Source organism: Caenorhabditis remanei, chromosome X (assembly GCF_010183535.1).
Source record: "Caenorhabditis remanei strain PX506 chromosome X, whole genome shotgun sequence".
In the NCBI taxonomy this organism is placed as follows: domain Eukaryota; kingdom Metazoa; phylum Nematoda; class Chromadorea; order Rhabditida; family Rhabditidae; genus Caenorhabditis; species Caenorhabditis remanei.
This window is the reverse complement of record NC_071333.1, coordinates 19,491,820-19,504,931: the sequence shown is the minus strand read 5'-3', so window position 1 is coordinate 19,504,931 and position 13,112 is coordinate 19,491,820. Positions and strand designations below refer to the sequence as shown.

Here is a 13,112-nt window from a genome sequence, read left to right as displayed (position 1 = left end):
TTGTTTTTTTTTTATGAAAAGAGCCATTTATTCTCCGGTTGATATCTTTTGAATGTTGCAATGGATAAAAAGACAAAAAAATCACTGACTACTCTTTGTGTTCCTGATCAATAGGTTTCCTTTTGATATTTTTTTGAAACAATAGGAAATTTATAAAAACATATATAATTTTTGAACTAAAAAACTTTGAAATTCAAAATCACCATGGGCGAAAGTATCTGTATGAGTTCCAAAACTATTTTAAAAGGGCAAATTACCTCATCGTCGGTCTCTAGTAAGTTGTTACTCACGAGAATGTGTCTCATTCTTTTCTATGTGTGTCCCGGTCGCCGACCCATCATTTAAACACCCATTACTTTCCTCGTATTGACCTTTCCAGGCTCTGCCAAGACATGGCATCGTCCCCCTCTCTTTTCTCTTTTTGGGACTGCATCACAAGTGATTTGAAGATAAGTGATAGAAATAGGCGAATACTCAGATTTTTTTTATATGGTGGGTATCATTCAATCCGATTTTGATTATCACGCAATGATCGCACATTACTTTTTGTTGACTTTTTCAAACAAGCGACTGAATATCTTTCTTCCTTTTCAAAGGATAGAGGATATATAAAAGGTGGATTTAAAATTAAAAAATATATTTTAGCCAGTTTTGAAACGGGAAGAAGATACCCAGCTGGTTCCATATAATGTTTATAGTGCCAGTGTCCAAAGTTACCTAGAAAATAATTTCAGAATAAAAACTTTCACGAGATTCAGCTACGTCACTTCAACACGTTTTCTTCAAATATTTAAATCTAAGTCTGTTTAATTTTCCGAAACTCAATCACCACATGTGAAAGGGTCTGGCCTTATTCAAAATAACCATTTTGGAAGGCCGAGCTACGTCACTGTAGTCTTTTAGTAAGTTGTAAGTATGTCTCTCGTTTTGTTTTGTTTCATTCCGTCGCGTACCACCGGCCGACCTCCACTAGCCAAGGATCTATCACGTCGCGCCATTCCCCTTTTTTTCAACGACAAAGATCACGTGAAGATGATATGTGTGGCATATTTGCACTTAAAGCTCAAAGTACAAAAAATTATCCAATTGGTTAATGATAACTTCAATCCATATGATGTTTGGTGTCATTGAAATATGTTTTCGAAGAACTTTGAGGAGAAAAAAAGAAATAGAAAGAATCCTGGGAACCTGAAAAGAGCCGAAAAGAGATTTAACGTTAAGAATTATTCAAACTGCGAACATCTCGATTCAATGTGTTGCTTTTACAAAAAGAATGTCAAATTCGGAATCAGCGTGTTTGAAAGTTCTACAGGGCAAACAATCAGTTAGAATTTTCAAGTCAGTCGCTACGCAGTGGCTTTTTGCATTTGAATTTCTTTCCCTCCTTGCCCACCACCCAGGCGACCATCCCTACTTTTCTCGCGTTGACTTTTGCATGGAGTCTCTGGCAGCGGCGTGGGCCCACCGCGACTAAGCACAGCCTTTCCTTCTTCTGTGGCAGCCCAATCGATTAATTCTCGTGTTATGGTGATAATTCGCAGACGTTTTCATTGCGTTTCTCCGCTTCTTGTTTGAAATTAATGGTTATCTTCTTCATCTTATGATAGTTCTCGTAATTGATAACTACTGTTTGTAGTTTTGTTGTTATATATCAACTTATTTGACTGATATTCAAATTGTTTTTTCATTTCAGATTTTTGTTTCATTTAGTGATTCATCGACCAACAACAATGGCTAGACATACTGCTTTGAGAGAATCGGTATGTGATTTTGTTTAAAAACATTTGTTTTTCTTCTAGACTTTTTAGTTCAAAGTATATTTTTATTTTCGAGAGTTCCCAGAACTTGATATTTCCAGAGACCATAATTGCAACAAAAATTTAAATTGATTTCCGAATCAAAATCCTGAATTTATTAAAAAGTTTTATACTAATGTTTCGCAAAAAAGTCGAAATTCCCAAGTCATAGACCGGGCCAAGATTTCGCAAGAATAACTCTTGTTTTAAGTTCTTTTCGAAAATTCACAAACAAAATTTGCAAATCTAATTTTTGTATTCAATGACGTGCGTATAAGTGTGTGACCTTTTAAAGCAATGCGAGCAGAAGGGGGGAAGAGAGGTACATAATGTGAGTAACTAACAGGAAGGGGGGAGATCAGTGTACGTGTCTACATTTGTTTCGAATTATCAACATTCAAAGAGAAACACAATTGGGGTTATGTTTCTTTTCAGAATGTTTACAATTTTACAACACCGTAAGTATGAAGGACATATCCATTTTTCTGAATGAGACCAGTAGTTTGAATGGAATAAACATAGGAAATTTCGGGGAATAAGTAATTTTTAAAATGTTCGAAAAGTGTATAAGGTAAAATGTTAACTTTTGGCCATATCAAAGGAAATTATCATAATTTTGATATGTAAAAGTTACTCAAATTTTTCCAAATTTGGACTGATCGCCATATCAATGTTTTAATGACAAAACTGATGTGGCTATAACAATAAAAACTTGTAATGACAATTTGAGTTATTTACTTCTGATATACATACAGTGACTCTTAACAAAACGTCACTTTTTTCTTTCTCTAAGGGACATCACAAACTTGGGACGCGTGTTACGTTGTTGCTGATTAATTCATGCGGTCATTTTTGGAAGAATGCATAGATCATACCTAGTGCTTTGATTTTGTAGTTGATAACTTTTTAGTACGGGCGCCTCCTGAAGAGTTATAACCACTTAATTTGAAACGACTTTAACGTTTCGCTAACATGCAGTGAAAGTTTAGAAATTATGACTCTACTTCTCTAGTATCATTCCGTAGTAGTAAGCCATGAGCTTTTTTTGTTTCAAAAAATATATGCTTTATAGTATGAAAATGGAGAGTGTCGGGCCGTTTCGGGTCGTGGTGTGTACGTGTTGCAGCGACAGCCTGTGTGGAAAAGGGTGGTTGGCCAGTAGGTTGTGGATGGTTGGGGACAAGGCTGTGAAAAAGGCCGTGGGGCGATTTTATATCTCAGTTCCCAGCCATGGAAAATTTTCGCTTCTTCAGGCGGCCTTGTAGAGCACCGAAAGATTAGTCGATGTACAAAATTTCAGCCCATTTGGTTTATTCGCGGCCTCGACGGCCCTAAAAGCCGAGGACCGCGGCCGGCCGCGGCCGGCCGTACGACAGCCTTGGTTGGGGAGGTGAACAAACAAAACTGTGGAAAATAATATTACAAGATGAAATACTTCCAATGAAGATATGACAATGGTTTAAAGGGCGCAAGGAGAGGATCTGAATTTTTTATATTATCCCATGGAAAATCACAAGAATCACCGCTGTCATCACGTCACTATTCCCCAGAAAATTGAAAATATGGTTTTTTGGCATTTTGAAAGCTCATAATTTTTTCACACTAATTTTCTGACCCAGATCCAATAGATTTTTTCTCTTTTCTCTCGGATTTTGTTTCGATCCATAAAAAAATAAATCAAAAATTTCTAATCCACGCCTTTCAATAGAACCTGTCGAAAAAAATTGTATATGATTATAAATACGATCTGCAACAAAAATATGGTAACTCAATTTCAAATCATATATCTCGCGCATATTTGGTTAGGAAAACTACCAGTTAAGCACATTTTATACATCTTAGTTTCTCGACTTCGTATTTACAACTGAATCACTTTTGGAGTAAAATTCGTCTGCTAACAACACCTGATCAGACTTTTAAGACATTAATTTTTCAGAGTCAACGTGTCTCAAACTTAAAGCGAAGAAACAATGAAAAACAAAGAGATATGAGAAGCAGACATCGAGCGCTGGTGAATCACAGTCACAAATCGTTTAATAACTTTTAACGCTCAAAGTTTTAGAATGTTTCTGGAGCCGAAAACACGAGCGCAGTGAAGAGACAAGCTGCTCTTCGAGGACATCGGAACCCGGAAGAAGAAAATCGACCGATGGTAAGCTTTGCTGCGAGTCGTAGATTAGTGTTCCAATATTCTTATTTCAGGCTATGGGAGGTGATAATGATGACGCTCGACCAGTGCGCAGGCAGAATCTTATGAAGCAAGCAGCTATCCCAAATCATTCCGCTGTAAGTTTCAATCTGTAGGAGATCACAAAAGTTAAAGCTGATTTACTTCTTGCCCTAAACGTGGTAGATTGATCCTCCTGGAATACCTTCTCCAGCCAGTTTCTTCTTTCGAAGTGACAATTTCTTCTCTATTAGCCTCTTCCTGTGGTGGAGGAACCGCATTGCTGGTGGACGGAACATTCGGACTACTAATTGCACATATCGTGGTACCAGATTTTGAGCCATACGCTCTTTGGAGAGCTTTTGGACAACCAGAAGACGTTGTCGGCAGTTGACCATCATCTGACTCCTTTGCCAAAAATTCTATGCCATCAAGTTTATGTACACCCTCTGACGGCAAAGTTTTCGGCGGGGCACCAACAAATCGTTTCGGCTCTGGAGGCTTCTGTACAGAATTCTGTTTTACTGGTGGCGGCCTGGGTGGTGCAGCACTCGGCGTCGGTGGTTGAACGCCATCACGTAACGGAGCAATAGCTGGAGCAAATGGAGAAGGTTTACTTGTTGAAGTTGGTGCTTGATTTTCAGTAGCAGCCAGTTTTGCTCTTGTAGATGCGGCAGACGGAGTCCTCAGCACAGTTTTCTCAGTTGGTGGACCAATCTTACTCTTGAGTTCCGTCAGTTTACCAGAGAGACAGTGGAAAGACGGAAATTTTGGTTGGAAAGGAGAAGATAGGTTTTGACATTGTAGAAATGGAGATCTAAGATTCTAGAAATAGGTTTGATCTAAAGTTCGGCACGTGTCAGAAAAATCCACCTCTGAAAAAAGTTAAGTTAATCGAGCAGCTAGCGTCAGGTGGTTAACTAGAGTGACTCAAATAGTTTAAGTGACTGAGTTTTTTTGAAAAATGGTGAAATTGAAAATTGGTCGAAAAATAGTCGAAAACAGAGTGGTGACTAAAATCTCAAATGGTACGACCTTTTTATGAAAAGTGTCCAGGTGTTGGGGACCGACACGGGTACAGTTCAAATCTCCAGCTGGTTCAAACAAAAAAAGTACAAATTGGATTTCACAACTCTCAAAAACAATTTTTTTTGAACATCTGTCTATGGTAGAGGGGTCGGGTCAACTCTATGCAGCTGGCAACTTTATGCAGTCGAAATGACGTGAAGGTTAGTTAGTAATCGAGGATTTCAAGTTAAGTATTAACTGTGAATTTTGTATAAATACACACCCCACAAGTAGTCACGATAAAGAACCATAAGTGAGGCAGAGATACGTTCTTGATCAGTTTCCCCAAAAAGTTTCAACTTTTGATTGAAACCTATTCGATTCCTAGCTAGCCCATATTTTTTGAGAAAATTCGCAATAATTTTTCGTAGGCGTATTTCTGAAACATTGACTACGAGCCGAGGACAACAGATAAAGCATATCCGTAAATCTAGCGTTCAAAAAATGTCTTATTTTGGGAATAAACAAAACATTTACAGTTTTTGACTCCGTCATCTTCATCGTCATCTTCCAACTTGCAAAAGCGAGGTGTTGGACGTCCAAAAAATGTAAATAAGTTTTTTTCAGCCTTCAGTTTTTCAGAATTACAGCCACAAATATTCTAACTGTAATGTTCAAATTTTAGAAGATGACAGTGGATGGGGACAGCGGTGAGAACATGGGAACAGTGGATTCGGAGACTCCAACAAGCAGTGATGCACAAAGAAGAGGTCGAGGACGTCCAAAAAAGGTAAGGCAGTATAATTTCCACTTCAAAACAATCAATAGCTGAATTTCAGCCGGTGACGCCATCGGAAAATGCTCCAACTGCAGATGAGCCATCAACAAGTGAGGAAAATAATATGGTGAGTAACTTTTTCATGATATAGACAGAATTACCTGCGAATTTATCAATTCTTGTACCTTTTTCATGTGAGAAGAGTGAAATGAATGGGACCTGAATGGGACAATCGTGGATTAGTTTTCCAATTCTTTTATTTCAGGGAATGAGAGAGAATATTGATGACGCTGGAACGCTGCGCCCGCAGAATCATGGAGAACAAGCAGCTCCATTACAAATTCGGGAAAGAAGACGTCCAGCATGGCATTCAGAAATGGTAAAAAACTTTTTTCTATTTTTCTTGCTATTGAATGGAAAAAAAAACGAAGAGACTGTCATTGGCCTAAATTTGGTGGAATGATAGGAATACAAGCAACTTTGAAAGTGTGTCTCGGCGTCAATTTTTGCGTCAACTAGCCATTTTTTGTGGGAAGTATATTTCGAAACTAGAAAGTCATTTTTGTGGTTGATATCTTTATGTAATGAATCTTTCTAAAATGTTATAACCTGTTAATTCACACAAGTTCACACTTTTATTACTTTGAAAAAAAGATAACAATTCGATTGTAACTTATTTTGCTTATCTGTAACTTTTTGAAAAGGTTTTGTACTAAAAAACGGTAATAAAGTACAGAGTTCAAAATTTTTTGTATGAATCTACAGTATCGGTCATAGGTATATAACTTTGAGTGTTTTCAGTTAAAATTGTCCAACTTTGAAAGTGCTTCATAGTAATTCTCATTGTCACAGAGTGAATTGCACATATCCACAATTTTCTACCGGTAGTGTACATACCCCACAAGAATTTACGTTATATTACTACGTATAAATGAAGCTGATATACGTTCAAGGAATTAATCAGTTTTTATTGACTGCGACTTGCGCCGCAGATAAAGCTAGATCAAGCTTTCAAAAAATGACCTACGAACCCGGAGGTTACATTTTCTATTTTCTGAAAAAAAAAATTTTCAATTTCAGACTTCAACATCTTCATCGTCATCTTCATCTTCTATCTTGCTGAAGCGAAGTGTTGGACCTCCAAAACAGGTGCATACTTTTTTTTTGACCCCGTCATTTCTTGTGCTTTTACCTTAAAATTAAGCCGAGAGCTTTACGCATTTCAAAACAGTAAAGTCTTAATTTCAGAAGCGGATGTTGCCACAAGCTGTTGCAACTCCAGAAGAGCGCATTGAAACTGATGGAGAAACGATGGTAAGGGATTTTTTATAATTGAGTATGAGCCATAAGCTGAAAAAACTGATGAACACATTCAAAAACAACACATATTTTTTGTAGAGACACCACCACGAAAGTTACAGGTTGTCAAAGCCATTTCTGCCTGACTAATTACATGCGTATTTTTGGAGTTTTTCACTTTGACAGGTTGTAGCTTACTAGATAGTGTCCCTACAAAAGAACAATCAACTACAAGAATTGTGTGTTATTTTTGTACGGTTTAGCACATTCAAAATTGAGTTCGTCAGACAATCAGGTGATACCGAAATGCACTATCAAACTTAGTCATTTTCCACCGAAAACAGCCAAAGTTGATAACCATTTGAGCGGTACTGTAGGTCAAACTAGAAATAGTACTTACCTAACTAGGGAAGGATCCCGAGTCTCGATGTAGTTACGGGTCGAGATCTATGTGGTTGGAAAGGAAATCAATGGAGAAAGTAGAGCTCAAAATTGAAGCTGTGACCCTGTTCTTAATTAGTTTTGAGGTAGAAATTACTTTATCGATATGTAACTTGCTAGAAAATGACAATTAGAAAAAGCTGTCAACTACAAAAACGAAGATCTACCTTGGTTCTGTATGGTTTATATATAAATTAAATTGTCTCTCAAAGTTGGCCATTTTCAACTGAAGAAAGCCAAATTGTATTACTTACTGCACGGTATTGTATATTTTTTGGTTTTTCGTGAAAAATTACGTTTGATCCTCCTTTTTCGATCAATAAAAGTTCTTGAAAAAGCTTATTTCGTGAACTTGCGAGCAACTTTTCCCTGTTCCAACTATTCGAATGGTCAAAAACAAAGTCAGAGCATGAATTTTGAGCTCAATTTTTTCCATTCCTGAATAGGTTCAGCGAAATTTGAAAAGAGTTTTGGAAATCCCAGTCGATGTCCTTTCCAACCATATAAGGGATCATCGATTCATAACTCCATCTCGACTCGGGATCCTTCTGTAGTAAACATGTCCTCACAAAGTTACTCAGCCCAACTCAACAATGCCTTTTTCAGAATTCCGCAACTGTTTGCTGCGACGACCGAGATCTTCAGCACCACGCAGCAAGTTCGACGTGCTCAGGAAATGCATCCCATCGAATTGCTCCAGGACAGCCGTGTTGGAAGGCCAGGAATGGAGACATGTACTGGTACTGTCTCAAGTGTTTCAAGAGCTCCGGAGAAAACAAGGAGGAGTATTTCAAAACCGAGAACATTAATCAAGCCGTCGAGGAAATCCTAATGTGCTCCAGGTGCAGTGATAGATATCACAAGTGCTGCGCCTTTTTCTATGGAAGCGACAGCTCAAGGTTCGTATGTCACAACTGTGACAAAACTGCGATGGTGAAGAGGACAGTGAACGCCAAGCAGAAATGCGAATTAGCAAACTTCATCTCCAAGAAGTTGAATGATTTGTTGGAACAGCTTGTGGGAAAGGAGACGGCAAGCAGGCACCCCTTCCGGGTTGTTGGATTCTCTGTTAAGAAATCCACGCCAATCGAGGACTTCACCCCGAACCTTTTCAAGGAGGAATTCGAAAACTTGTTCACCAAAGTGCTCAAGTACCTTTCGAGGGCTCTCTATGTGTACCAAAGGATCGATGAAGTTGACGTCATCTCCTTCACATTGTTTTCTTTGGAGTGTGACCGGAATATGGATCGGAAACTCTGCCAAATCGATTATATCGACTCTGTTCCGTACTTCAAGGTTTTCCAAAACTTGAAGAGAGGAGCCATCCATGAAGTCATCATTCTCGCTTATTACGAGTATATGACTACAATTGGATACAAACATGCTCCTCTGTGGGCCGAACCAGCGACTCCGCACGATGACTACGCTTTCCACATACATCCGCTTGCCATGAAGTTCCTGAATGGAGATGAGTTAATTGGCTATTACCGCCGAAATCATGAAAGTGGAGTAAGAAAAGGAATCCTCCAGGAATTCAACAATTTCAAAGAGGAAAACAAAGACGGGAAGTTCGACAGCCCAGAGAAGATTCCGATTCTCCCAGGATCGCTTTGGTCCATAGTTATGAAAGAAATTGAGGAGGAAGTGATGAGAAACAAGAAGACAGACAATACGATTAAACTCAAGGAACAATTCTGGAGGAAACTCAAACAAAGATTCCCCCAACTTGCCGAAAACAACTTTTTTATCACTCTCCCAGTGCCAGCCGCAATTCAGGAAAGAGTCGAAGAAACCAACTCTCACGAGTTTCTGGATGATCGAATCAAATTTTTGGATAAGTGTGCAAAGGAAAATTGGGAGTTTGTCAATTTGCGGCGAGCCAAATACGCTTCAGTGGGGATCAGTCAGATGTTGCTAGAGCAAGAGGAAGATGAGGAGCAAGAAGAGGAAAATGAATAATTTCCGTAAATCATTTTATAGAAGCGTCTCTTTTCATATTAACCGCTGCATAGTTTCCATAATTATATGCCGCTAAGTTAACTGTTTAACTTTTGAGTACAGTTTCACCATCTTTTTCTAGTTTTTGAAAATTGTAAAGATCTACGCTTCTATTAAAGGAAATACGGTAATTCTGTGTTTTCTGTATTTTCATTGTTGCCATTGAATCTCTTGTTGAGTCTCCTTAATTGTACAGAACTTTCAAAATCATCTCATAGACACAGAATTTCAATTCCCATGCTCCACGCAAAAAATTGCCTCCGTTTCTGATGTTCCTCATTTTCCATTCCCAACTTTGATTCCCATGTTCCATGTCCTCAGGCACAGTTCGCTATTGGTTCCGGAGTGTTTTCAACAACATTTGTGTGAAAAAACTCTCATAATTACTGATAATTTTTTCTCCAGTTTTTAGCCTTGCTCCAAACAGTGTCAACGTACACAAGGATTCCTAAAACTATTGTCTACGTACCTCATGTTCTCATTTCTCAGCCAGTGTCACTATGCCTTTCCCCCATATTCTCCCTATACAATTGTTTCCATGTTCCATGTCCTGAATCTTAAAATAACGAAAGTTTTTTTGACTCCCTATCTCAGCCGAAATGCTCCATGTCCTCCATGCTTCAGACAGTGTCACCACACCTTAAATCAAATTCCATTGTCTCTATGCTCAAGTTCTCCCTTTTCCAGCTAGTGTTATTACACCAAATGATCCTTCCTACACCGTTGATAAAATGTCCCTATGCCCTAAATCTTTTTCATTCCATCCAATCACAAATGTGTGAAATCAAAATCAAAGATGCCAAAAACTTCTATCCGGTGCCACTATACCCCTGATCCTCCTCATACGATTCTGTTGGATCCTCATTTCCCTATGTTTCAGCTTTTGTGTCTCTGTATTTCTTATATTCTTCTCCATATCGTTGAAAATCCGTGCATATCGCGTGCCCCCCGACCAAAACTTCATCTTATCCACGAGTTCCCCACATATGGGTGAAATTTAACCAAATATATCATGTTTCAATACTTCCGCACTTGTTCCCATCATCGTTCCTCACATTTTACGGTTAACTCCTACAAAAGGGATCTTCTGTATTCTCGCTCAGTTTTGTACTTATTTTATCTATTTTCATTCTCTTTATCATGTAAACTTTATTCATTTATACAGTAAAACTGTTTTATAACCCAAAATTAGAGATTTGTGGAAACATTTTATATAAGAATTCTCAATCACTTCTGTTCAATAGAGATTGGAAACTTTGTGGATCCAAATAAAACATACAGTAACGGCCAAAATTATATCATATTTTGCTATTTTCAGTTGAAATTGTCGAACTTTGAGAGTATGTCATAGTAAAACTAACTGTCCCGCTAATAATCTTTTTATAGGTTCAAAGAGAACAAAAATAGAACTCCATTTTTGTAGTTGACAACTTTTCTGTACTGACACTCCACAGAGAATTATGAAAATTTTATGTGGACAGCTCAAAAATCGCGCTATTTTGCACTGAACTTTGTCGGTTTGAGCTATAACCCTATTTCACTCTCCCAGTTTTTAGGGTGTTTTTTTTACCTTAAATCATCAGTACGCCTGCAATACGCATTTGCCATAACATTCAAATGATTTCTTCCCAGGAAGACCAATACCTATTCACCATCTTCTTTTCTCTTGATCTCGAGGCCCACTTCGTCAATGTCATTTTCTGTCACCCGCGGTCTTTAAGACCTTGTAGATAGAGCACAGTATGAAAATGGTCAGACCTACCCGTAATGAGAATAGGTTCATCTGTTTTCCCGGAACCAGACAAACATTGAATACAATTATAATTGTGATCTATGAAGGGACCTTCAAATTAGATGCAGGGACTTTCCAAGTAGAAGTCTTCCAATAGAAGAGAACTACAAAATTTACTGGTAGAGGGTAATTCTGGAAATACTTTAGCAAAAATTGGAGTCAGAATCGTAGTCTGTTTCCTAAACTGAAATCATCAGTTCACCTATAATAAGCATGCAGAGCATATTCCAGAATGTTCTAATGATTTCTTCCCAGGAGCACCGATAGATCACCATCTTCTTCTCTTTTGTTCTGCTCTCACGGTCCACTTTGCCAATCATGTCATTTTCTCCCACCCGCGGTCTCTTACATTTAGACTTTGTAGGTGGAGAACACAATGCGAATGGTTTCATCTCTTTTCCCAGAGCCATACAAACAATAAATTCCACCATACAATTCCATTTGTACTGTATCAATGGACCGTTGCGGGGACTTTTCAGGTATAAGGCCTCCAATATAAGGGAAATACACGATTCACTGGGAGATTTTTGCAAAAATCGAACTTCGAGTTGGATAAATTAAAAAAGAAAAACTTGAAATGCAGAGAAAGTGTAAACGGTGAACGACAGTAAAAGAAATTTAGGTTGAAAACTACGCGCCCGGCTTGCTTCTCAAAATACAAAAAAATAAATACAAAAGAAGTTTTCAAAATCAAGAATAACGTGAACAAGTTGGCTGTAACATGAAATTATTTAGAAACAAATTCGGTTAATCTCGAACCGTTTTAAGTGCTCAAGTTTCAAAAAACTTCTGATTCAAATAATATCACTTCGCGATTCTGATATTTGGAAATGAATTCAAGAAAAAATTGCAACAAAGACTCAAAGCTTTGACAAAATAGACACCAATACTTATTTCTTGCTTGCGCAACAGCTTTTTTCCTTGATTGTCTAGCATTGCGATTTCTTTTAAGGGTGATCAGTTTCAAACAAAAAATTATTACGTCGCTACATTTTTCATGTGAACTGATTCTATTCAAGATGTTTCTATTATATGAAGCTGTTATTCTATATGAGCTTATTTCTAATCGTGGCGATGGTTTTAGTTACGTCTTGTAGTCGTCCAATTGAGATCACCAGGCTAATTTCCATCAATAATCAGACAACCTTTATTTTCCTTTTTCTATCATCTTCACAAAAGATCCCCCATACATTGCTAACTATACTTAACCTAGCAAATTTATATTTTTCATAGCCCTGCCCAGATTTGAACTCAAGTCTTTCAGATGTGTCATGTTTTTTAATCCTTATTTATGAATGATATTTCAAAGCGAAACTTTCTTATTTAAAAGTGTTTTATTGGTTATTCCACATTATTATTATAGTATTTCCCCACCGCTAGTTTCTCATTCTACTTTTTGTTGTTTTCTTCCTTATTGTAACCAATTAGGAGCTAGTACAGTACCTGTCTACTTGAAAGGGATTTCGGCAGGCCTTCTCTCTGCATCTCTCGAACGCTGACGCTATTTCTTAATTCGTTTTCCTAGAAGCCAATATCTCTTTATAATCCTTACAATAGCGTTAAAATGTTTGTTTCCCAGTTCATCACTTGTCAGCGGCTGTGTAGTATTTTCCGCCCCTTTGTATGCCTACATCGTTTTTATGGGGCGGGGAATCGGCAGCTCCTCCCTCTTACTCCCCTGGGCTCTGACCATTCACATTCATATTCATACCTTCTCCTCATTCTCCTTTCATTTGGTGTCTATTTTCTGAATCTCCCCTTCTGATCGACTCCTAATTTCTGCAATTTATTTTTTCATTGCAGAGTTCAATCACTACTGTTCTGAAAACAACA

At 37.9% G+C, this 13,112-nt stretch overlaps 3 protein-coding genes across 3 annotated transcripts; 2 read left to right on the top strand and 1 right to left on the bottom strand.

Moving 5' to 3' along the window:
• Positions 1 to 3,783: 3,783 nt before the first annotated feature.
• On the top strand, positions 3,784 to 4,100 carry GCK72_025924 (uncharacterized protein; the record flags this gene model as incomplete). The annotated part of the gene is made up of 3 exons (XM_053736556.1): positions 3,784 to 3,807; positions 3,859 to 3,948; positions 3,999 to 4,100. The coding sequence occupies 3 exons, from the start codon at positions 3,784 to 3,786 to the stop codon at positions 4,098 to 4,100; spliced, it is 216 nt and encodes a 71-aa protein (XP_053580122.1).
• Positions 4,101 to 4,113: 13 nt separating this feature from the next.
• On the bottom strand, positions 4,114 to 5,538 carry GCK72_025923 (uncharacterized protein; the record flags this gene model as incomplete). Its single annotated transcript, XM_053736555.1, has 2 exons — positions 4,114 to 4,788; positions 5,509 to 5,538. 2 exons carry the CDS (start codon positions 5,536 to 5,538, stop codon positions 4,114 to 4,116), a joined length of 705 nt encoding a protein of 234 aa, XP_053580121.1.
• Positions 5,539 to 5,659: 121 nt separating this feature from the next.
• GCK72_025922 (uncharacterized protein) lies at positions 5,660 to 9,448 on the top strand (the record flags this gene model as incomplete). The annotated part of the gene is made up of 6 exons (XM_053736554.1): positions 5,660 to 5,761; positions 5,811 to 5,876; positions 6,015 to 6,128; positions 6,830 to 6,898; positions 6,998 to 7,063; positions 8,096 to 9,448. The coding sequence occupies 6 exons, from the start codon at positions 5,660 to 5,662 to the stop codon at positions 9,446 to 9,448; spliced, it is 1,770 nt and encodes a 589-aa protein (XP_053580120.1).
• Positions 9,449 to 13,112: the final 3,664 nt, after the last annotated feature.